Source organism: Zonotrichia leucophrys, chromosome 4, assembly GCF_028769735.1.
Source record: "Zonotrichia leucophrys gambelii isolate GWCS_2022_RI chromosome 4, RI_Zleu_2.0, whole genome shotgun sequence".
In the NCBI taxonomy this organism is placed as follows: Eukaryota; Metazoa; Chordata; class Aves; order Passeriformes; family Passerellidae; genus Zonotrichia; species Zonotrichia leucophrys.
Genome location: NC_088173.1, coordinates 19,139,202 through 19,166,145, shown reverse-complemented (window position 1 = coordinate 19,166,145; position 26,944 = coordinate 19,139,202). Strand labels below are relative to the sequence as shown.

General features: G+C 37.2%; 1 protein-coding gene across 2 annotated transcripts in view; it reads right to left on the bottom strand.

Moving 5' to 3' along the window:
* The window catches only part of SH3RF1 (SH3 domain containing ring finger 1), an 83,383-nt gene that overhangs the window by 55,563 nt on the left and 876 nt on the right, over nt 1-26,944 (bottom strand). For both annotated transcript variants that reach the window (XM_064710689.1, XM_064710690.1), the window contains exon 2: nt 25,927-26,416. In XM_064710689.1, coding sequence (XP_064566759.1) covers nt 25,927-26,313 — 387 coding nt within the window. In that variant the 5' untranslated portion in view covers nt 26,314-26,416. The remainder of the gene's footprint in view (nt 1-25,926; nt 26,417-26,944) is intronic.

The following is a 26,944-nucleotide window of genomic DNA, read 5'->3' as shown; positions in this document are numbered from 1 at the left end:
AGAGATTGAACTTCTTTAAATAACCACTCCTCACACATATAGAGGTACAGTATGTTTCTTTGAAAATGTCTTTGAAAAAGTACCTGAAAAGAAAAATTTCAACTTAAGAGTCAAAGGCATAAATGACTCAACTTCCCCAACAACTATACAAGAACATCATTTTCACAGTCAGCAATACAGACTAATAACACTTTGCTTGACCACAGTTCTTTGCCTAGGAGTAGTAAAAATACTGGTAATAAAAGTACAAAGATTACAGGAAAATGGCAGCTGCAAAAGTGCAAAATTTTGAACTACTTTAGAAGTCCTACATACTGAAATATACTTTGGCAATCAAACCTAACTTTCAGAAATACATAAAGAGGGAATAAAAAGCTTATAAAAATGAGCAGCTTGAACAATTCTTCTAAAAAACAAGCATTACAAGGCAACATTTACAAAAATTTACTGTTACAAAAATGATATAAAACATTATAAACAACACATGACAATTCAGTTAGCCCAATGAGATAGGCACAATTTAAACCATTGCCCAAACAAAAAAGATTTCTAGAGGATATGGTTGGGGTGACACTAAAATGATTCAAAATTGCATCTACGGTGAACCAGCAACCCGGCAGGAAAAAAATATCTTCTCATTTCTTTTAATTTACCAGATTATTTCTCCCCATGCTGGTGCTACACACTAGCAAGAAAAATGAGGTCTTTGTTTCCAGTTTTCCTTTTATTTACAGTTCTGTGCCTCCCAGAGCTCGGAGCCTCACGCAATGAAAACTGCCACTGGAAACATTGCGACATCCTGTCAAATCACAGTTACTTCCACATCACATCCAACTGTGGAAAACCAGAGCTCTCTCCTATAAAAGAATAGCTGATATCTTGCATATGGTATTTAATTTTTTATATTTTTTCTTTACTGTTTTTTTCAATCCTACTTAATAACCCAGCTGCCAGTCACCATGCCAGTAACCAGTTTCACTCAGTAGGCAGTTCCTGCCTTACATCAGGATTTAAAGCGGACCCTCCTGCAATCCATCTCTCAATTCAGAGCATCTCAGCTTTTGCAAACAAGTAAGTGCAAAGATCAGCCCAAATCATTTACCACTTTGCCAACTGGCTCCTCATTCCTGAGGCTGAAATCCTTGGCAGTTTGGCAGAGATGCTCTTGTCTGCCTTCCAGCTGCCTGCTGGGATGAGCAATATTTACCGTCTTACTCTTCAATCAGAGGCAACAAATAACAGCATGAGTTAAAAGGGGACCAATTCCATTCCTGCAGGAGTATTTGAACTACTGTCTTCAGGGAAAAAATTCAAACAGCCTCCCACGTACTCACCAAAACTCAGCGTTAAGAGCAGCTTTAATCTTTTAGATGCAACAGTGAAAATCTGCAGCCACTTCAGAGGAGAAGCAGTCAACAGTCTAACAGTGAGTGTCTTCTCCAGAGCCCAGCTGCTGGCAGCACACAAACCTGCTCTGCCATGAGTTTCCTTGCTGGAAAACTGTTTAGCATTTCAATGCTGGAACATAATAATGTGAGTCACTCTAAAGCATGGTTTCATTTCAGATTAAAAGGGGAAAAAAATCATTTTACATTTTACAATTACAGTCCTAAATTTTACGTTCATATGTGATCATTTAGCATTAGATATGACAGGCCTTAGTGCTTAAAAAAATATGATAAATTCATCTCTGCACAACTCAGCCTGTGAGGTAAGTTATACACCATCTATCAGACACACAGCAATTCCAATCATATTTAGTGTAATTTAAACACCACTCAATTTTTCAACTGCATTAGCTATAGACAATTTATACAGTTTTCTCATTAAAATGTTCCATCTATTCTAACTACATATAATGAAGGTTTCTGGCTAACACCAGATGAAAAATGTAAACTAAAACTACAAGAATATCTAATTAATAAGAACTGGAAAACAACAAAATCAACTTCAGTTTGCCTTACTCTTTTACTAAAATAGGCACTTTTTAAAAAGTAAAACACTGGAGAGAAGTAAAGATTAAATTTACTGTGTCACAAGATTTTACTTATATATAGTATACTTATAATAGCCAACAAATTGAAACTTGAAAAAATAATTGAAAAAGTCTATGTATTTTAGACCTTCTCACTACCTGTCTCCAAAAGGTACAAAACAGGTCTGCTTTTAAAGATCAAGATGATAACATCATACATATATGATAGATCATACACTTTCCCCATATTTCAATAAAAATAAGAAAAAAACCCTCTAATATTTAGATTTCTTAGTTTAAAAGTGATATTTACCTTAAAAATGTAGTCAAATGTAGCAGCCATTGAAAAAGTTGTGCATTTTGGTTATTATGGGGCTTTATTTCAAGTAGCAAATCCACTTAAAAAATATCCTCAGTTTTGGACAAAAATACTGGATGCCACAGTTCATGGTTTACATTTGCTGTATCAAAATTTGCCTAAAACAACCCAAAACATGTTATAATATTCCTATTTTAGATAATTGTAGTAACTCTTAACAGCATGAGATGCTAACAGATTTCAAACAAGGAGCGCAAAACCTCTGAATTTTAACAGTTGGGACTATTAGTAGCACCAAAACATAATGCTACTTCTCTGATCACTTAAACAAGATTTGACAGGATGTTTAACATCACGCTCTAAAATGATGCATACACACTGAATTTTAGCAAGCATCAGACTACAGAATTTTTCCAACTAGGATGCCAATGTACACAATTGGTTAATTCAACTCTTTCTACTCCACATGATAAGGCTTTCTACACTTAACCTCCAGATTTCACTAATTAGCCCAAAGTAAAGCATTGAGCTCTGTGGGGATATCATGCTTATTAACAACCAATTCAAGGATAGCTAGACTTCAAAAGAAGCATCATGCTAAAGAGAAGAAAGTCCTACTGGTGTACTTGGTAGAAAAGCAGGCAGAAGAAAGCTATAAAATACCACAAATCTTAGGAAACATTCATTATAAAGTGAAATTCAACAACAAAAACATGACGAAATTAAACAGAAGTTTGATTTTATTCTAATATGCATTACAACATAGAACACCTAATGTTGAAACTATAGTTACTATACTTCACTCACAGGATGCTCTGTGGTGATTTAGTATGCACTTCTCTAAGCTTTTACCCATCTCAGCAGAGCAAACTGAAACACACATGTATCTAAGGTTTTAAAAACTGTATTATAAGATCGCATAATGCAAGTAATTAAGGACTGCACATGAAAAAGACTAAAGACAAGACTCTATGCTAGTTTAATTACATCTTTCTGAAGTGAATACTCAACTGTGTATTACTAAAGCTGCATACATACAGCTAGAATAAGGAAAAGACCATTTTTTGTTTACTGAATGCATAATAAAAATACTTAAACATTAACTTAAATCACAAACACAGCATGCTACACAGGTAAACTAGTTTATGCTAAAAAAATCTGATTTATATTCCTGTAATCTACAGGGAATTTGTAACCAATTTTGCCAGGATTTGTCTAGGTTCTTTTAATATTCTGTTTGGGAATACAGAAATTTCACTGGGAAATTTCTATTCATTCTATTTCGTGAATACAATGATTTGCATTTCAACAAGTGTGTAGATACAATCTTTAAAAACTAATTTATGAGTAAGCAACCTTAATTTCTTGTATTACAGAGTTGAAGAGCAACACAGATAATTTTAATAATACCACACAATATTCTAGTGCAAATGCCATCACTATGCAGTACTTCCATGTTTGAGATTTCTTATCATACGCACAAAGTGGGTATGATCTAAATGTGTTAGAAACCAAAAGTTTTGTAAGTGCACAAATGATACATGCTCATTTCATTTAAAAAAAAGAGATATGCAGTGTTTCTGAAAAGAAAAAAATACAATAGAGTGTCGATCTCAAAATCTCAGCCCTGAGATGCTGAGCCTCCGAGACCCTGGGGGTCTCGGACTCCTGGAATGTTGCCAGAAGTGTCTGGTAGCTGGACTTTAACCCTACACAGGAGACGACAAGGATGAGGCTTCACAGGGCCTCACCGGGGTGAAGGGTGGAAAGATTAGTTAATTAGAGGGTGAGACACAAGGTTTAAGATTTATGTACAGGGGTTTAGAGGAGTAAGATGAGGAATTGGGTGTGTCCTGTCCTCCTCCTTCTTCCTCCTCTCCTCCATCTTCTTTGGCCACGTGGCACTTTCTATTGGTTATTACTAAGAGTACACCGAGTTATAACAATAGATGGTATTGGGAAAAATGATAAATATTGTATACGTAGCAAAGGTATAAAGATAGGTGCCTGCCCCGGAGGGAGACACAGTGTGCCATGGCTGACTGCTGTGCGGATCTCTGTTGGGCCGAAAGAACATCTTTAGATAAACAATTAATAAACATAAAACCAGAAAGAAGAACTGAAGCTCCTCTCGTCTTTCAATACCCGGCTGTCCCAAGGCCACCCAGACCTTTCAGGCCCTCAAACAGCCGAGATAAACCGGACACTTGGCGTCCCTGGACGGACCAGAATCATCACAACCTTTCGGGGGAAGATAAACCGGACAATAGAGAACAGACCTGCATCACTCATTACTTAAAAAAATTATTTTTTAAAATCAAATTAGGCCTCAAAATACAGTTAAATATATCATGTCCAAAATACAGTTAAATATATCATGTCCAACAAACAGCTCTGTTTGCTGCTACTAGCTAACTCATAGCCATGCAAGTCCACTACTGAAATCAGTAATCTGTAATTTCCATAAGAAACCGTAGAATCACAGAATGCTTTGGGTTACAGGAGACCTTCAAGATCATTTACCTACAATCCTTTTGCCAAGGGCAGGGATACCTTTCAGGAGACCAGACTGCTCACAGCCCCATCCCAGCCTGTCCCTGAACACTTCCAGGGCTGGGTCATCTGCAGCTTATCTGGGCCACCTGTTCCAGTGTCTCACCTCCCTCACAGTGGAGAATTTTTCCTAATATCTAATGTAAATTGACCTTCTTCCACTCTGAAGCCACTCCCCCACGTCCCATCACTCCCCATCCTTGTAAAAGTCCCTCTCCAGCTCTCTTGCAGGCTCCCTTCAGGAACTGGAAGGTTGCTCTGAGGTCTCCCTGGAGCCATCTCTTCTTCAGACTGAACAACTACAATTCTCTCAGCTTGTCTTTATAGGAAAGGTCTTTTAGCCCTCTGATCATAGAAAAATAAATACCTGCTTGTGTAAAACAGTACTACTTTTAACCCTTGTCTCAGGTATAGTAATTTTCTGCTAAAAGTTTAGCATGAAACAAATCATACTTAATGTATTGAACAAATGCAGAATAATTTGCTTTGGCAAGCTTTCTGTAAATTACAACAACTGACTTACCTAGTTGCACAAGCTAAAGAACTGCATTATTTCTACTTCAGGATACATGGATGATTCCTCATTCCAATATCTAAATGAAGCACAAGATGATTTCTGACTCCCCTTAATCTTAGGTACCAAGTAACTAACGAGTGGACAATTTTTTTTTTTAAAGGAAAAAAATATTATTATATTAATTTCACAGATCAAGGACTAAAGACTAATTCAAGCTCTCTGGAAGACATTACTACAGCATCTAAAATGTTATTGCTTCTATTTTCTACTCCACTTTCCTGCTGAAGATTACAGTCCATTTGGCAAGGACAATAGGAAAAAACCCCACGTGCTAGCTCATGAGCAGGCACAGTTCATAACCTGCCCATTAGCCCAAGCTGACTTTATCAGTAACCTTCAGCAGAAGACAGGAGTGATAACAGTTGGAATTGCTACAGATAAACCTATCAAAGATCATGATTCAGCACAAAAAGTGATCTGCCCAATGTCATATATTCAGCTAAAGAGCTGGAACTTAACAGTAGCTTACAGTCATAACTAAAAGACAGCTCTCATTAATGCACTTTATTACTGAGGGCAAAAAATGAAGTTCCTGAATTCATCCCATAAATTTCAGGTTTTTTCTGAGTGCTTCCTGTCCTTCCTTCTTTTCTATAATGTCCAACTCTACCCAAGCCTACAAAGAAATAGAAAATCTCCACAGCTTACTAAGAATATTCTCTCTTGCAATATATAAATTTTTAAAATTCACATACTGTAATATTTTCATATGGCTGAGCTGGGGAGGAACCTTGACCACAGGAACCTGAACTGAAACAATACTTCTAGATTTGGTCTAGAACACTGATGCAAGCCATCTCTTTCAGCAAATTCAGCTGGAGTTTATTCTTTTACCCATTGTAGTATGCTTATTTTGCTTTCTTTTTAAATTCATCAGAGGTACCTTGCATATGTAACACTGGATGAACACATAATACACTGATCAATATTTATGAATGTATGAATACAATGGTTACTAAATATAGCAGTTGACTGATGGTATTGCTGTGCCTTCTTCACCTGCAGGCTGAAGTGAAAACAACTTCCCAGTAAACCTACCATTTGTTCAAAAGGAAACGAGTGCCATCCTTCCTCTGAAAACATGTTATTTTCACAGCTGGCTACACTTATTGCAGTGGACAGTAGGAAAAGCTACTCCGGTAAGAAACTTGAGCAGAGAAGGCAAAAACAAATGAGTGGTGTGTAAAATGCATGATGACTACAGGAGACTGTCTTGTGAATCAGACTCAATCAACTCTCCTTGATCCACTCAAATGTACTTGTTGAGAATTACAGGCCTCAGCTCCCTGTCTGCTGGAAACAGGATCTAAATGATAATCCAATTCACTGAATACGCTGAATTTCAGAAAGTACTTTTGTATCATAATACAATCTTTCCACTAAGAGCTCAGACTTCAATGGCAAGAAAAAAAAACACAAAGAAAAAATGGGGAAACTAACAAAAGATTATTTGTTGTCACTCTTCTCCACAAAAACTTCCACATGTTTGGATCGCCTCTTATATAAAGAAATATAATTTGCCATAAGTTTATCCACCACGTGAATGACTGTTAAGAAACAAAAAAATTCTTATTTGATGATAACTTATTAGCCTTTTCCTCAGTTGTTTACAGAATGTGTACACTGAAACTAATTTTCAGTATCTTCACTTCACTTATATACCTAGAGAAAACAAGAAATACTAATTTTGCAACAACAGAAATTAGTACTTAATACTTTCCAACTACTACTAAAGTTTTACATTTTAAGAGCCACATTTAAATTACATATTAACACGTAACAAAGACCTGAAATCCTAAAGGATCCAATGGTTCTCTCCTTATTTATACCAATGAAGACTACTATTAAACCTATTTTACAGCCTTCTTCATCTACATATTTATTTATAAATAGGACCAGTCCATTCAAGATGAAGGCAGCAATTTGCTTCATCAATCAATGCTGCACCCAAAAATAATTTAGGGGCAGGAACTACAGGATAGCTCATTACTTCTGTCCCAGTAATTTCCAAAATAATCTGTGAGTCAGAAATATTACTAAAAGAAGCAATTTCTACAGTAGCTTGGAATCCTAAGCTCTCCCTGTCTGACACATCGGGTTTTCATAAATGAAAGATTTCTCCTCCACATCTGTCAATGAATATTTAATCTCACATTATTTGTGAGATTAAATATTCATTGACAGATGTGGAGGAGAAATCCAGTGTTGAGTGTTAAAAGGTTTATACTAAAATGATCTTAAATCAATTTTGAGTATTGAAACTACAAATATTTTTGGAATACAAACACAATACTGGTAACAAATATAAATCACCTTTAAAAAAATAAGATGGTACAGGAACTCAAAGTGCCACATGGCACTGACTTGTTCATCTAGCCAGCACACTGATAGTTTTCCCTTCCACCTTCTCTTTGAGTTAATGAAATAAACTGATCTTCATCTGAGAAATCCAGGTTCATCTTAGCACTGACAGTCATCCATTGAAAATTTGTTTTCTTAAAATTGTGCCCTCTAAGGTCACTGAGATGCTTTTTAAGAAGCAAGAACAATAAAAAGCTCAAAATTTTCAAATTAAAAAAAAACAAATTCTTACTGTGAGTCAAAACCTGCTTAACATACATGGAATTTTGGAAACATTTAACCTACAATTACAGCTCAGTCTACAAATGATCTTCAGCTATGGCTAAAGACTTTTGTGCCCAATGAAAAATTTTGTTTTTTACTTACTTCGTATCTATTCCAATACTATTATAGCATAATTTTAGCATGCTGCCACCAATGGCACTTAAAATGCTCACCATAAGGACCATTTGAAGCAATTTCACTTTTGAGAAATTAGGGAGAAAAGACCACCCTTGTTGCTGATTTGGAAGCATCTGTTGTAAAATAATACTAAATGTAGCTGATCTTCTTGAATCTGAGATGCATAGTAGCCCTGGCAGTTGTTTTACTCCTTTCTTCATTTTCTACTGACCTTTTGCAATTGACACAAATAACTGTGTTTCTTCTCCTGCCATGGCCTGCACGAGAGTAGAAGTGACTTAGGGCTCTTCAGCCTGTAACTGGGTGGATAGTGCCCACTTCCCACAAACAAGAGTGGAAAAGTCTACAGCATATAGAGAATAAGAGGCCTATGTATTTTGGGAAGTGCTCAGAACATTGAAATACTGGGTAGGGGGTTTTTGCTGTTGTTATTTTAATTGACTGTCCTATTTTGAGGGGAGCTTTTTGTTTTTGAAGAAAAAACAACTTCTGAAGGAATCCTCAAAGTAACCATTTCAATCTAGAGAGGACTGCATACTGTGAATACCAGTGAACACCAGTGAACTAGTCTTCTGCAGTTCAGGACTAGTTTCACTCAGCTGTGAAGAGGCAGGATTTCAGACACTTACTATTTTTCAGAGGTACCTATGGGCTACCTGCAGTGGATCCCTGTGGAATACCAGTCGCTGGGAAACCAAAATCACAGTTCATGTATGTGATCAAAGCTGCAGTATCTAGCATCTTAACAGTCACGTCTTTGCCAGTCTAGCAAACGACAGTAAGAATATAAACACAATCGGGTCGGAGAGAAAAGAATTGATGTTGCCCCACCAACGGTAAAAACAGATTTCTGCAGAAGAGTCTTAAGGGACACATACACTTCCTGCCACAAAAAATATGCCTAAAATTAGTTTCAGAAACTAGCATTTAAATTAAGATCTCTCACAAGTAATTGTCATGGAAAGCACACTGAACTTCAACAAGAGCAAGTGTGAGGCGAGGATTCCATTAATAAACCTTATCATTAAGTCTACTATGATTAAGTCTACACTCACAAAGGCTACTGCTTATTAACAGATCTTTCTCATCGCAGCAACATATTAGCTTAAGAGATAGATGAACAGCTTATTTTTGCTGTTAAAATGCTGGAGGCTAAATTTAGTTTTTGACAGTGACAGCAGCTCTGATGTGCCTTGGTGGCACATTTCATTGCTATGTTATCTCTACAAACTGGAAAATCCAAACACTGAAAGCACACACAGGAAAATGCTGGTGGATATGCTTAGCATTTAACAGTCTTGTCTATTCAAGGATGATTCACTTCAGAGAAGCTTCCAGCACAATGTCACTTGGAATAAGAATTTCTCCTAATTTTGTCAGCCTTGGACTAAGCAGCATCCAAAGCAGAGCAGTGATGTAAGCTAGACTCCAATGTTTTGGGTCCCACCTCCAGCCAAGAACAGGCTGGGCCATGCACTGGTAATAACCCTGGCAGCACTCTCCTGTGCTTCCAGCACTGCCAATACTAATGAAACAAAACCAGACACAAGAGGTTCCTTAGAAACTTTGTGTTAATGCTGCCTGGCTGGAACTATCTCTAATGCTTGTACTAATTATCCCTGAGTAGATTAGACCACAGAGTGCCAAGCCTGTCCAGCAGTCCTTTCTGTGCACACTCTGCTGGGTGACTGCATTTCCAAATTCAAAATGATATTAAATGGTTCACACCAACAGAAATTGCAACAAAGCCATGAGTTTAAAAATCATTATAGCTACATTAAGACAATCACTGCTGATGCACCCTGATTACAAGAGATTAAAAATATATAAACTCAAGGAATACATAAAAGTAATTCACATATATAAAAAATAATTAAGTGATAAATTAAAAAGTAGAAGGCAAGCAGTAAAACACACCCATGAAAACCCTAGTTTTCCATTTTATTTGAAGTATTGCACAGAGTAAATGGAGAATGTGCAAAGGGAACAAAGGGATGGTTTCTACACACCAGTAGTTCAGCTTTGTAGTGCCAACATTTTATATGGCCCATTACAGGCCCTTTTATTCCCTCATCTGCATGCATCAAGTAGAACAGTTATTCTTCATCTAGAGCCATGATGAGTATGTACTTATACTTCTCAATAATACTACGTTTGTAGAGCCTCAGTTGTTCTCTCTCCTTGGAGGCAGAAGACTGGGGTTCTATTTTACTTTTTCAAAAAAGAAACACAGTAATATTACACTGCTCAGCGATTCTTCTCAAATACAGATTTACTAAGCTTTCAAACATTTTGTGCAGTAACATAAAGCACACAAAATTTAATCATTTTTTTTTTCCTACCACTTAGAAAAAAGTTACTTGAATAGGAAAAAGGCTAGATAGTGTGCAAGGTCATATGAAAAACTGAAGTCCACATACGTCTCAATGTACTTTGATATTAGTATTTGGTACTAGTATTAAGGGAATAACAGTAAACTAAAATAAGTGCTTTTGTTATTTTTTCCTTCAAATTTAATAGCAGTCATACAATGCCCACAGGATCACAGAGATACAGCACACCTGAAACATAATATTCAAAGTTACGTATGCTTCTAATGCTGCTATTGTAAAAGCAATTTAACTTGTAAAACAACCCCTTTATTATGATTTGCCAAATATTAGTTTCTTTCAAAACAATAATGCTCCTACATCTGAAAGCTTATCCCAAGAGGTACTATTTTCTCATAAAAACAGAAGTCAGAAACAAACAACTTTCTCCTAAATTAATCTCATCTTTACATGAGGAAAATGAGAAGAGAAATATCACAGCTAAGCCAACACAAACAACAAAATGTTTTGTTCCCCATCTGATAGTCAAAAAGTGAGGAAAACCACGCTTAGAGCCATGGTTAATTAAGTGCTTTCTAGACAAAACATGCAATCAGAATCATTTTATCTCATCAAATTATTCACTGTGGATACAACCAAAGAGACTAGGGGAAAAAAAAGAAAAAAGGTTCTCTTTCCATAAAAAGCATCATTCATACCTGCAATACATGATCCAACACGGCATGAGCTCTAACCACCAAACCACAGACGTGTTGGCATGGATTTCCTCTAACCTCTACTGGAGCACTGAAAGTGATGACAAAACAATTCTCTGCCTCAATGACCCCAGCACTCGCCTGGGATGTGAACAGTTGGGTTTTAATCCTTTTTCCAGTGAATATTTTATTTTCACAGAGCAGAACAACTTCAGTTGTTCCCCTTTAGAAAGGGGGCCAAAAGTCTACATAATTAAGCCACTACAATCACTGTACCAATCTTCACAGCACATTAAATACTGAACCAAAGGCTGACTTACCTTAATTAAGGTGATTCACTTAATGCAGATTTAAGCCATACTCACAAAATGACAAAACAGAGAAAACATGGGACTTCTACATCCAGTACAATTGTTTTCAATGTTTTTTTGAAAACATTGTATGCAAAGACAAACAAAAACCAGAGAGATCAAGTACAAAATATCTGCTAGCCCTCAATCTAAACAGCTAGCCAACATTCCTAGGTCCTTGCTGACCCACCTTCATTAGAAAGACAAAATGAAATTCAAAATAATACTTACCAAGAATATCCATAAAATCATGATTTTATCCAAAACTAACAGACAAAGAAACAGTACCCTTTGCAATTTGTTGGTGCTATCAGAAATTACTGTGCTCCCTAGAGTGTCATCTATTGCCTTGGTTGTTCATGCAAAGCTCTGATGCATTTCTTCCTTCTTGTTAACACTCTCTCAAAAATTCCATTACTCTTCAGGCATGCACCAATGACCTAGCTCTGCTATTTATGGTCAATTTTATCAGTCTTCATAGAGTAGTCTTCCCTGTTCCAGACTTATTCTGCTTAAGCAGCAGCTTTATTGTTTAGCTACCAAAGGAACACAAAGACCAGTGTCCCCCTAATGAAGGATATCTACTGCACTTACTGATTTTTACCAGATCTGTTTTTATGGAAGCCATTAACACTCCTCTGTATTCCAACAGAATATTTTCCAATGTATATTTTAATAGCTAAGTTCAAAACTGCAATTTTATTTCTATAGTTACAGGATCCTGAAAAATATAAACATAGTGAGTGTTTACGTAAGACCACTTTGGACAGCTTTCATCCATTAAATTTTATATGCTGAACAGACAAAAGAAATCTGCAAGAAGTATTCTTGTTTCACAACACAGAACAAATCAAATGCTATTTCATGCACCTAGTACCTCTACTAAGATATTAAAATTCATTTATCCTAAATAAAAATCAACTACCTTGTCCAAAAAGAAAGTACATTTTGGCATCTAATGGTATGTTCAGCCTAAACTTCAATAATTAGAATCCACACCCAAAACCAGACTTCTGTGGTAATGACAAAGCCCCAACAATTTGGTGTTAAGTTTGGTCTTCTTTTGCAAAAGCAAAGGGTTTTCCTTAAGTTAAAAAAGTCACATCTCACAAAAATTTAATTGCCTCTACTTCTTCCCCAAACATGAGGCATGCAGAAAGAATATGAATCTCAGGTTTTAAACAGATTTATGCATTCAAGTCTAGAGAACTAGTGCATAACATGATTTTGGTTTATATGAAATCTTAAAAATTTCATATAAACCAAAATCAAGTTTTACTTATGTTCTAGTTTTGAGCACCAGAAGTACTTGACTTCCCAAGAATTAGATGGTGTTCCCAGGAAGATGCAGGGTGCTAGCCTTACAGTGCAAATAGCAGTAGTTAGAAGAGAGAGCAAGATATTTCCTAAATGAAATTGCAGCCAGTGTCCAGATCTGAGGGTTAAGATATCTGTTTAAGCACAAGGAAGAGTTCTCTGACATCACAAGGTATCTTACACAATCAAAACTTACTAATTCCTGAGAGCAACAACTTGAAGGTTGGCTTGAAACACAGAATGTGGAATACTGGAACACTTTGTTTTCCATTTACAATTGGTGAGACTATGCTGTGGTTAATGCATACTGGGCTAAAAGGTTTTTCAAGCTCTAAGACATGCCTGACTACAATGACCAAGTTAGTGTGGTTTGATTCAGATAAATTACCTTGAACTTCAAACCTCCTACGTGCAACTGGCTTCAATCTGACAGTATCTAAGTGAAGCAGCACTGAAATCCCTTGTAAGAAGAAGAAAAATTTCATACATTCAGAGATTTCTTCCAGGGACTGTACCTCTGAAGATTGGAAGTCCATATCTTCCATGACTGCAAGTACAAAACTCTCTCTAAAATAATTTTATTTCTTTTTTAAACATTTCTAATATAAGCTCTTACTGAGAACTGAGCAGTACACTACAGACAAAAATATACACCCACCTAGGCAACCACAGCCTACAAACCCCAAGAAAACAGGCACAAACTTCATCCACCTATCTATCTCAGTAACTCATGTAACTCCCAACAACATCAAAAAATAAGGAACTGTGTGGTAGAGCCTAACTGCACACATTTGAAAATCTCTAAAAGGAATAAGGATGCCACATTACATAAAGTTTTACTCAGTGAATATTTTAAATATGGCACTTTTTACATAAAATTCTGATTGCTGCAGGGAAAAAACAGAACAAACACTTCCTGACACGTGAGCTGGTTTAACTCATACCCCCAGTTTCCTTGGCTTCTTTTAGAGCAAACTCAGAAAATGTGAAACCAGTATTATACTTAAAAAAAAAAGCCTCTATATCAAACACTATACATGCAATTAGGAATACTCCTTATTTAACTGTTTAAGACATAGTACTTAATATTTTATTTTTAAATTGAAAAACCCACACCACCTGTGTATGGACTGCAGAGGATAATTGGTTTCTCTTCTACACCATTTAAAATAAATTTTTATGTCTTTCATGCTGTTCCATTAAATGGTAGGGTGATAAAAAACAAATAGGAAAGCATAAATTATATCACTTCCTGTTGCAAGCAACACAATTCTGAATTGAATATATGAAAAAGTATGATTTCCTGAGAAAAGAGCATAAACTCACAACAGGAGCTGAAGTTTCCTTGACCCTAATGTTTGTTTCTGGGTCCAGAGGTTTCAGTACAAGAAGATAAACATTTATTGAAATTTTAAGCTACCTTGGGAACCCATTTCCAGAAACAGCCCACTAGTTATTCTAGTTCTGCACTGAAAATCCAATTCCCTTATTGGTTAAAGTAAACAAAATCTCCCTTCCAGAAACCAATATATTTTGAAACCATAGTTCTGGAAAGATAGTTCTTTTAAAAGTATTACAGAAAGGTGAGCTGCTCCAAGAGATAGAAAACATACTGAAAACATTCCATTGTTTTTCTTGGAGAACGTGTACCATAAAATCCATTTGTCTTATCATCACGACTGAATTCAAAATAATAGATGGTGACCATGCTCTGTAATGCCAGCATGGCGTTTAAATCCTTATTTTCATTTATTTCTAACTGAAGGAATAGACAAAAGACTTAGGAAATATGGAAGTAAGATGAAAGAAAATGCCATCAAATCAAAACAGTCACAGATTATGTTTATTTTTTCTTCATTCTTTGAGAATCTTTTTGAATTTCCCATCAATTCCTAGGACACTAGCCCCCCTTTTTGTATGTTCTTTTTGAGTTCATTTAATGAAATATAGAATTTGCAGCTTTATTGGTTCTATAAGAACAGTGAGAATACATTATTAGTAGTAAAATAGACATTTTCAGAATCCTGTGAAGAATCTTAAAGTGCTTGAGAGAGATGGCAGAAGTAATCTTCAAAGCTCTGAATGGAAGTTCTTTGACCATTTCGTAACTGTACTAGTCTAAATGTCACATAATATATGGCACACTATTACAAAATAAACAATGAAAAATAAAATACACAGTATTGAAATACACACACATATTGAAGGAAACGAGATGGCATGTGAGTCAACACATTTACATTTCTTTCTCACCTCTTGTCTAGCCAACACCTCCATAGCAACTTTTCTATTTTGGTGCTCTCCAAAACCTTCCTCAAACATCAAGCTACCTCTTCAGCTTGCTCCTGCAGCACTTCCCCCTCACCAAGTCTCTAATTCAATTCCAGTGAGCCAAGAGTCATTTGCTTGATCCCATTTCCTCTCTAGTATTTTATCTAATCGGTCTATTGCTATGTTCCAAGCCTACCACCACAGTTTGTTTTCTTTCAGAACCACTGTCCCTCTTCCTTCCTTATTACTTGACCATTTGGGTCTTTATCACCCATTGTACTGAAATTTCTCTGCTTTTCAGCCATCTCCTCCCAGAAGCCTTCTCCCTCTCTTTCAATGAGATAAGTGATTGCTTTCATGCCTCAAGCAGAGATGTGTGTTCAGCTCTTCTGCCACCCTCTCCAACTCCTGGACTTGCTTTGAATCCTACATCGGAACAAGCTCTCCAGGGAAGTGGTAGAATCACCATTCCTGGAAGTGTTCAAAAAATAAGTAGATGTGGCACTTCATTATATGGTTTAGTGGTCATAGTGATATTCAGTCAAAAGTTTGACTTGATGATCTTGGAGGACTTTTCTAACGTTAACGATTCTATGATCCACACTCTGGCGCTGTGTGAACACGTCTGGCAGGAATCCTCCTGTTAGGCTGAATTCTTCCACTACATATGGCTCTTTTTAAATTCCTCCAATTCCACTACCTCAGGAGTTATGCCCAGAAAACAGACACAGCTTTAGCTCAGTAGTGTTAGAAGAGTGAAAACTGAACAGAAGCAATATGCAGACTGCAGTGGTGGCCATGGCCACACTATCAACATAATCTTCTTTGTGGTCTTTAAATTCTAGACCCCTGATTGCCTGAAAGATTTGCAAAAATAGCCTGTGAAACAACCATAAGAAGATTTTAATCTGCATATGCACAATAGCAAGGAAACAAAACTGCTATTTTTGTCTACCTTACTCTATATTTAAAATTTAACCTAATTTTATTGGGTTGCAAACCAGGAATTAATGCGTTTTTTAAAAAATCCTTTATTCACTCTTCCTCCCCTCAAACAAAATGATAGCCATTTCAACTTTTTCCTCAAGTGGTAAGTACTAGTGGTTATGCATATGCTGAATGGAAATTCAGATCAGCGTTTCTCAACTTTAAAATCTATCTGTCTTCTGCAAGATTATCTATTCATCTGCTTATTGACTATCCCTGCCCTGCTTAGTCCCAAGACCTAAGAGGATTACAGAACCTGGTGGCAAGGCTGAAGGCTTGTTAACTTAATAAGGCTGTGGATTTAAAACTGTGTTAAATTAAACAGGTTTTGAAAATGGCTTAAGTCTGCTAGAGTGGATAAGATTTAAGAGTCTCCTTTCTTTATCTAGCTCCTGAGAAAGACCATGTGAGATAGAAGGGCACTGGCACACATGAACAAGTGAAGGTCCACGAGACATTGATTTTCTTTTAGCAAGCTCTTAGCTTCAGAATAAAAGCTTCTTCACTACTCAGGGGCACTTTACCACAGTGCAGTGAACTCAACTTTACTGGATTTGTTTAAAATAAGCTTCTAGAACAGCTATGCCCTATATATGCCAACTCAGATTGTCTTCTGATTATCCTTGACTATTTTCCATTTTAACACTTTTAAAAGTCAGAAGTGCTTAATTCTTACCCATTTTTAATACAAATAAAACAAAGACTATAAACTAAAGGGCTAAGATAGCATACCAAAAAAGAATAATTGAAGAGACATGCTTCAAATTATTCAGTATTGATGTTCTGTCACCCCTGTGCAAGTAAGACTACGTTCCTTCTCTTGGGTTCAGCAGCTTGACAGTCTGGAGGAAATGCATACTTTTGTCTTTAATCAGAGCTTTCAAAAGCTTGTCTTGTAGAACTGTGGTTCACACAAGGTAAAACAGTGGTTCAGTTCTTTAAAAAGCTTTCAATGCACATGTATATTTTGAAAGCTTAGATGCTGAAAAGAGAAAGTCAAGAGAGGTAATTTGCAATCTTTCCTTTACAAGAAGAGGAAAGCAGAGTTATCTCATCTTTCGGCAACACTAATGCCATGAAATAAAATCAGTTTTATTTACAAAGAAATGCTAAAGACTGAGGAGCACTTCAGGTGTGACGAAATCCAACAGGACACTTGATGCCAGGCTTATCTCCTGAACAGCACTGGCAGCAGTCCTCCACTTCAGAGAGGAGGAGAATGTTATCTGTATTAATATTTAAACACCACTGAAATGCTTACCTTTGATCAAAATGCATTTATGATTAATAGCATACTTCCCAGCTAGAAACTAGAAAATTATACTTTGCACATTCACAGAATATAAAAATGGACTATCTAAAATTTGACTCTGAAAAATCAAGAAAGATAGAAAGAACAGGTAAACACCAGAACAGAGCTTTTAGTTCAATTAAAAACAAAAAAAAACCCAAACAGAAATTCACACCATATTCAAAAAATGAGATGTGGAAGCCAAGCATATGAGCAATATTTCAAACAGAATTCCTGTGTGAGAGGGATGGCACACAACAGAATCTTGTCCTCATTTGTAGGAGATCAGACACATCCTTGCAGGTTCTGGCTTTTTAATACTTGAAAATTTAAGTGCTTATGCTGGGGGAAGGAGGGACAGGAGGTAGAGGAGATTAATCTAGAGCAAAATAAGAGGGGAACAAAGACCTAGACAAGATATTACTTAAAATTCTCAAGTGTTTATACTCCTACACTACAAAAACTTTATTTGGACAATAAATCTCATACTGGGCGCCACAAGTGCAAAATGAGATCCACAACCCTAAGCTTCTAAGGGTACAGCAGATTGCTCATACACACACCACAGCTGACTTTGGTGTACCTAGCAGGCTCAGATTCTGAGACACTTTGGGCAACAGTGTCCATAAATGAAACATTGACTTCTGTGTTTCACTCTTCCTTCAACTGGGGAATCCAAATCTGTAGGTTTCCAGGCAACATTGAATGACATTTTAAAGATACATACAGAAGTATCACATGTCTAAAGAATTAAAAATACTGGACTTGATTTCCCTCTTTGGAGTGATTTCCCTTCTCTCCAGAGCATCTTTCTGAGTCCCAACAATTTCCTGACATTTTAGAGGATGCAAATGTGAAAACAGACTTAACCAATTGCCAGTGTGCTGACCAGCTGGGGTTCTGCACCCAAACTGCATGGCAGCTCTGGCAATATCCATGGGAAAGGGATAAGGTGCTCAGTGCAGCAAAGCTCTAAGCTCCCAGCATTCAGCTTGACTGCCAAAGGACAGTTCTATCATCTTCCCCTCCACACCTAAGAGAGATAAGGAGTGCAGAAAGGAGCACTTGGATGCGTGACCATCCCATCTCAGCACCACTTGCTTTCTAAAACTAATCCAGCTCACCTCACAGCAGCAATTCTCAGTCCAAAAAAAAAACAAACCCAAAAACCTGCTCTCTAAAAAGACTCTGATTTAGTGATGTGAAAAGTAAAGGATTTGATCTAGTTCAACTGACTCAAGAATTCACTGCTGATTTTCCAAGACAAGTTATTCTGTCTAACACAGAGGGATCTGACAGGAAATGAGGTTTAACAGATGCACACTTTTCCTCTGTCAAGGCAGTAACGAGGTGTATGCATGAACAGGGCTGACCAGTTGATATTTCAGCTTTAATTACTGAGACCCACTCTTGCCCACACAAAAATGAGGGTATAGTCAGTGATTTAAAGGAGAAGAAGAAAAAGAAAAAGCAAAAAGAAAGAATAATCCCAGGAGGCTAGGCAATACAGTAATATTAACTTACACTTTATACTCTTCATGTATTTGGCAGATCTTAGTTGAATACACTACAAGGCTGTACATAATCCACATACCTCAAAAGAGAATTTTCTTTCTTATTGTTTATTTTTTGTTCCTTATGTCTGACACAGTCATGGACAAATGGGACACAAGAGGTAAGAAAACTAGATGTTTTCTTTTTCTTGGAAGTGGTACAGTAAAATCAGAGGCAGGAGATTGTTTGAATAAAGGACAACAATGGAGCCAAAGAAAAGACCAAGGAAGGTGTTAAGCGTATCACAGGGAGAAGGCCAAATGCACTGCAAGGGGAAGTTCACCAAAAGAAAGACAAACAACTGATCATAACAAGTTTCCAGTTTTATTATTACAGCTGCAGTTAAAGCTTTCTGTTTTCTGCAGTTCCTATCCATGCACTAAACACTGAAGTTCCATTAAAAACCATTTCACTCAGTTAAAGGAGAGGGGAGAAGGATTTCTAGCTGATGCCATCCCAACCAGCTCTTCATACCGTGCATGATGCCACCAAATGCACTGCAGAAAGCCAGACACTATGCACAGAGAAACACAGCAACAGCACTGCCGACTGACTTTTCTAACCAGATCCTGGATCACCTACGTAAAACAATTTTGTTGGTATTTGATTTTTTTGGTAATATGAGAAAAAAATTCAAGGATTTTTATTCTCTCGATAAAAATGCTTCCCTTCACAAGCCCATTAAAAGTAACAGCTTGAGATTTCCCTTTTTATGCAAAAGTTTAAATTTTCTGAATGATCGAAGCTTTTCGAGCAGAGCAATTCACTGGCCACATTAAAGTGGAGTAAAAAAAGACACCACTTCATTTCATGTAGGTGGTTTTAAACAAATGGAGGAATATTAAATAATATTTAATACATAAATGGAAGAATATTAAACTGGAAAATGAAGGGAAATAGAGACAGCTCTCTCTTCCACATGAAGACAAAAAATAAAAGCTTGTAAACAAATTAAAAAGGGATTTCAGATTTCAGTATCACATGTAAATAATGTGGACTTCTTTAGTTTATAGATCAGTTTACTTCAAAACCTAATTGTTTTCTAAAAAGAAGATTACACTAGTTTGACTGCTATTTTATCAAGCAGATTAATGTTAATTGGCAGGTTCAACATAGCTATGCAGGTGCAAAGTATGGAATTAAACATTTCTGCATTATCAACACAATTTACACTGGATATTCTCTTCTTATTCTTTTCAAAACAGATTCAAATCTACACACCAGTGTGCCAGTTAGATCCAGATTTCCCTAGCTGAAGGGTGGACTATGACTTCCACAGATGTTTCAAGTGTCTGGCTTTTCCTCACTGAGGTATTCATGTGACTTCCTATTAAACATCCAAACAAAATTAAATCCTTTTAACAATGTGACACTAAGCATTGCACCGTCTTTGGGACAGGAAATGGATTATGAACAGTTCTCCAGTAATGTGGAAGTCAATGATTTAGAGTTAACAGCAGGATATACTGACCTCAACTGAGACTGTGGAACCATTGTAAAACAACCACGGATACATCCAATATTTTAAAAAAGTCACTGTCTGCCCTGGAGAGCATAAAGTCTAAATAGTGAGTCACACAAAGAAAGTACTATCAGTCATATCTGCAGATGGGAAACAGAGGCACAAAGAGCTTTGAGTGACTCTGTGCAAGGTCATAAAGGATGTCTGTAGGAAAGCCAGGAACTGAGCCCGGAAGCTCTCGATGCCTTTGGATACAGAGACAGCTCTTCCTTTTGCTTATCCTCCTTCTCTACCTAATTATTCATCTCTGAAAGGGAACACACACACACCAGGACAGTCAGTCTCTTTTCTTTCATATTTATGATCTGCATTAAATTTTCTCTAGTTTCACATAGGATACAACAGTGTTACACTGTTGTAACTAATTAAAACTGTACAAGAAACTGTAAACATAAAAGCAGAATCTGGTATCTCAGCAAGCATGACATGAAACAAAGCATGCATATATGATTTGCAAAGACTTCACAAAATATTTTCTAATGATCACTCCAGAGCATGAATAGGTGTCTATCTCCTGATTCTCAAATATTACCTGGGAAATTCCCCCCCATTCCTTCTTCTTTCCCCAGATTTATATGCTGACCATGATGCCATACTGTATGGAATAACATTTTGGTTGGGGGGTCAGATCAAAATCAAGTACCACCAAGTAATGACTCTCCAGCCCATGATTACAAATAACAGTCATGAAGCCAACTGCATTAGGCACTGTTTTTTGCATATTTCTATGACTGCTTTTTCCTTTAAATGGGTATACTTGACAATCTGATCTATTATGACAATGGGAGCCTCTAAGAGTATTCCTCCAGCAGACTTTTACTGATACAATTCTTTGTATTATTGTATTCCACTAACTCTTGTTCCAACATGATTTAAACATCTGCTTCAATCTACACCTGTTGCTATGCATGGCGATCCCCATATTTATTTACAATAATTTAATGAAGTTATTGATCCATGAATGCACAGTTTTCATCCTATTGTTATCTTCTAGTCTAAAAGGTTTCTTTTGATACTTAAGTTCTGCCAGGATCTTCATAGTCCAGCAAGCACCATCACTACAACAGTAGCAGTTGTTTTGTCTCCTGTCACATTTTTGCAACATGCTCAACAGCCAAATTGTGAGAGGTGCACTCTGAGCTCTCCGCTCCAGGGTGGTTAGGACAAAAGAAAATGGATTGCTTACATCATCCATTGAGTCTGAGAGAGAAGTCCAACCTGCTTAAATCCACAAAGACCAGAAGGTGGCCCACTCAAACACCACAGCTTTGGGTGGAAAACCTGCTCCATTTATTTTCCCTTCTGCCATTACAACTGTTTCAGCAGTTCCCAGGCAAGCCTACTGGATCACAAATGACAACTGCTGCAGCAGCAGAGATACAGGAATTGAAAATTTTAGTATTGCTTTCCTTGTTAAACAACCATGAAAATGGATGCATGGAATTACATGACACAGCAAGAATTAGCAGAAACTCATGAAACAATCTCCTGTGAGTGGGTCCTTCCTTCCTCTTCAGTGTAAAAGAATTTATCACAAACAACTCAGATGCTCAGACACTACTGGCTCTAGCCCTCTTTAACATCTAAAGGAGCATTTTCCAATAGTCTGTAATGATTCTTTTCCCTCATTTCAAGTCGACTTCACCAAGAACGCTATCTCCAGAGTTTCTAGGGGCTTTCCAGAATAAAAATAACCAAAAAAGGGGAAAGCTTCAGGACTTTCACATTGCACTGTAACATTTCTTGATAAGATTTTCCACTGACATACAGTGGAATATATTCAAGTTGGATGTGTGACCATCCCATCTCAGGACCACTTGCTTACAACATCACACCATCAATTCTTACTCAGCATAAGCATCAACTGCATCGGGAATGCCCAATTTTTGAGCTATTCATGCTTTTCTCTTGTTAATGGAGGTCATTTGTATTCTTCTTTTAGCTCTTCCTGCCTACATTTGGTCCACAAAATAGCTGAAAACATTATTACAAAATATTTCCCACAGTGATGAGGTTTCAGACTAGACAACTCTCCTCTAGGTTCTGTGGAAAAGAAACCTCAACTTCAGAAAGTTGGTCTATAAACAAACTAGAAGGAGACTTGGTATGTCTTAGGCAAATACAAATTCCAAGGAAAAGTTAAGCATGGATCATCTTAAATCTGTCCAGGAGAGAACAGCTCTCCAACATCCAGCAACCCACACACACAGCTACATGTAAGACTCCTGCAATAAGCATATCCTTGTAAAACTGCCATAAGGAACTTAGGATAATTCTTGTTTGACATACTCTGTGAAAATGAAAAAATTAATAACATGAGCATAAACATAAAAGGATGGACCCTAACATTTTTGAATGCTCTTTTGAAGGAAACAAAGCTCACGTGATCATGCAGTCCCTCAACAGCCCAACTTGCTCCTGATGACCAGCTGCAAGCAGATTTAACAGTAGGCTGGGGCTCTTACAGCTCTTCCAAGCTGTCAACCTACCTGAAGGTTTTCACTTGAAAACAAGTAGGAAAGCATTAAATTTGCATCTTTACCAGAGAGGAAGCTGCATTATGTATATAACTGTTGTCCCTGGCAAGCTGGCTGCTTGGGACAGAACTGCTGGGCACACAGCAAACACAAGTTTCCCATCAGGTGCAGTCCGACCAGCACCAGAGAAAGGCACAGGAGGCTTTGTACATCAAAACAGCAGGGGAACAAAATAGGTTAACAACTTGCACAGAGAAATTGCCATTGTTACAGGAGTGAAAGCTTAGAGAGGTTACAGAAAGAAAGAGGTTACTGTAGTGGGAGACATACTAGGCACAAGATTTGTTAATCCCCACCACCCACCCAGCTCCATTAGTTTTAAGACTCAAGGAACCATTTGTTTGTTTATTGCCATGTGTCACCACATACATACAGAGAATGCAATATAGTGTGCAATTACAGGGCTGGCCACTCCACAGTCATTGATACAGTTCAGGAAATCACACTGCAGTACACGCTGTATTAACCTTTTCTGAAAATTATGGCATTCTCTGAAAGGGCATTTATGAGCTTAGTATTACTTCAGGGTATAAGCAGAATGTTTATGACTTGACAGACTTCATCCACATTCACTTCATTTAATATAACAGCAACTTTCATTTACTAGTTCCCCTTCAGCAAAATTAGTTTAGGAAATCTGACTCTGCCACTCATCTAGAAACAGATTTTCCTCTTCAATTCCCAGGGAGGAACTGTATTTGCAAGCATCTTTATGTTAGAGTTAGCAAAACAAACAGGGCATTCATTTCAACACTGTCCATTAAAGTGGCATTTTGCTTTCTGGACTGGTTTTTTTTTCCAAAACCACTTTTCATATAGAAAACAGAAAAGTAGTTCATATCTCCACCTTCTTATCCACCAAAGTTGGTTCATGTTCTTAAAGGTACTGGCTTCCTAGTAAAACAGGCTCTGGACAAAGTGGACAAATGATGACATCATCACCTTTCCCTGTCTCCCAAAGGAAAGAAGGCACAAGAATGCCTATGAAAGTCCAAAACTAAAGATGAAATAAGACTTACTGTAGAACACTAAAAACTATCACTAATATACAATGAGTATCATTTACTGCATGAGGAATGCATATGGTCACAGTTTTAGTGGCACACGGTACAGGATAAGCTGAAGCAACCTTCCATGTGTTATCACTTTCTACTCTGCACAACATCTGGAAATGCAAATGTTGCAAACAGGATATTATAGAACATTAAAAAAAAAGAGAGAGATAAAATATTCCATATTCAAGTTATTTTGTCTAACAAGGCTTTGAGAAACTCTGAAGTGCAGTCTTTCATGCACAGCACCGTACAGGAAACCTTTTTGGAGGAGAAGCAGTCTCTGAAAATAGTTATTTACAGAGGTCAACACAAAAATATATAAACAACTTATAAGGGTTTTTTGTTTTAAGTTGAAGAGCATTTGCAAATGCAAGGTATCATGACAAACACAAAGTTCTGGAGAAGACCAGACTGAATTTGATATTCCTGATGCTTCTTTGTATTACTTTTTAAGAATTCTACGTTCTGGAAAGAAAACTCACCAAAACCACAAAAACAAACCACTAACAGAAAAACCCCACAGATCACCTTCTCACCAATTAATGTATATACAAAACAAAACTCATTAGCAGGAAGTGAGTTGATAATTGTAATTTCCATATTCTAAAGTAAAGAACCCAATGAGATCTCTAGCAAGCAGAGAAAGTAATATCAACTAGTGGGAAATCAACTGTATTTTAAATCATTATGTTAAAGGTAAACTTAAAAGCTGTATCCAAGATCTTTTGGAGAGATTCCAATCATGTCAAGTACATCTGAGGAAAATCAGTGTTAGGCTTCCTTCACTGGGTAAGTAAACTAAATAATTTAGATACCCCTTCAAAATAAAGACTAGTCCTGCCAAAAATAGGTTCAAGTCTTCTTCTTGAAGCTCCTTAAGACATTTCATAAAAATCTAATAAACTCCACAAGACAGAAACCACCTAAACCATTCAGAAACTCCACTTCACACACAGGAACTCGAACAAACTGGGCAGCAAAACCTTTCAGAGAAGCTGTCTTGCTTAGTCATTAGATAAAACAGAGCAAGGTCTGTCATCTCATAAAATTACATTTCCTGACACAGGCTCTAGAATGAATAATCATAAATGAGGCTACTGAGTGTTGATTATAAGGTATGACAGAGTTTACAGGTTGCATAGCTCTTAGGAAGGAACTAGAGTATATAAAGAAGGCAATGTCTTCCTATCATGGTACATACAACTTACAAATCCCCTAAAAAAATACTTGAGGAAAAACTAATATAGAAATTATGAGGACTAAGAGTACAACTTAGCAGATTGCAGAAATTCAAAAATTTCTTTTTGAAGGAAAGAAAGTAAAAATTTAGATACTTAGAAGCCAGTGGCAAAACTTCTCTGCTCATGTTTAACATTTGTTATGTCTAACTTAAAGGAAATTCACTGGTTGTAAGAATCATTTCAGAAAGTGCACGAGCCAAAATGAAATCTCTAGTGTTGCAGTTGACAAACTAAAAACAATACCAACTGTCCTTCACAAGGTCTCTATCCTTAACAATAACTTAACTCAAGGTTTCCACATAAGTTACCTTGCTCTATTTGACTGTCTTTGAATTGGACAGTTAAGGATTTCTTCTTCTTGCCTCAAAAGCTGAGAGTTTCAGTTAGGAAGCATTACTAATATTTATGCAACATTAAACCAACACTGATAGGAACACCAACATGCTTTGCAAGATATCTATACATATTCTCAAAATCACATTGTTTTGCTGTATTAACTATCTGACTGCCCTTATCCCAAAGCAGAGGCCATCAACCATTCTGGAAAAGCCAGGAATGCAACAAAACACTGTCACCACGTGGTACTTACCCTCACAGGAGGGCTCCGTGCTTGCACCCTTTGCTGCTGTCCAGCCTGGGAGCTCTGCAGGTCCTTGGATGCGCAGTTGGCTCCAGTGGCGATGGGGACCCTCAGCGCGTTGGTGCCGGCAGTGCCACCGCCGGCGCTGGGTTTGCGAGGCCTCTGTTTGATGCCATCCAGGAGCCTAACCAGCAAAATATTACTGGGGAGCTCGTCAACACCGCAGTCCACTAAAGTCCGGCACTCGGGACAGCGCAGCTCGCTGCGGGAGCTCACGATGCCCAGCAGGCAGCGCTTACAAAACGTGTGTTGGCAAGGCAAGACTTTTGCAGAAGCATCAAGGCGCTCTAAGCAAACAGGACACTCCAACAGATCCAGCAAAGCTGATTCATCCATTTTCCTTGGATTATTTAACCAAAAAAACAAATCTTTGCAGAATTTGTGTGTTTTGAGCACTGCAAGGGTATCATGTTACATCCATTCCTCTTCTGACTGTGCTCTAAAATTTTTTGAGGGAAAACAGCATTAATAAGCTGGAAAAAGTCAGCAAAACCATTTTATATGATGATGTTCATACAAAGAGCAAAACAGAAGATCACTAGACTAATTAAATAAATGAAACACAAATACAGTAATAGCAATTGACATCACTGTATCTATTTATTTAAAATATTTTAACAAATGCTAACAGCTAAGGCTTTTAAATTCAAGTCCCCATAAATTTCAGTCAGAGTGGTTTTATTTACTCAAATTATTCTAGAACAAAGAGCTACCCCCAGTACAGCAGTATTAATAAACCTTACTTTTCATAGTTCTTAATCCATCAGTCTCTGAACATCTGAGATTAGCTTTCTTTCACAACAAGAAGATGACAAAGGTGACTACAACGGGGTCCAAAACCACACAGCCTACACCAATAGGGCAGAGCAAGGGGAATTACATTTATGCCAACACTAAACCAACAGTGAACTACGTTTCTACCCTTTCTATGAAAACTACTGCAGCACATTACACAGCTCAGCCTTAA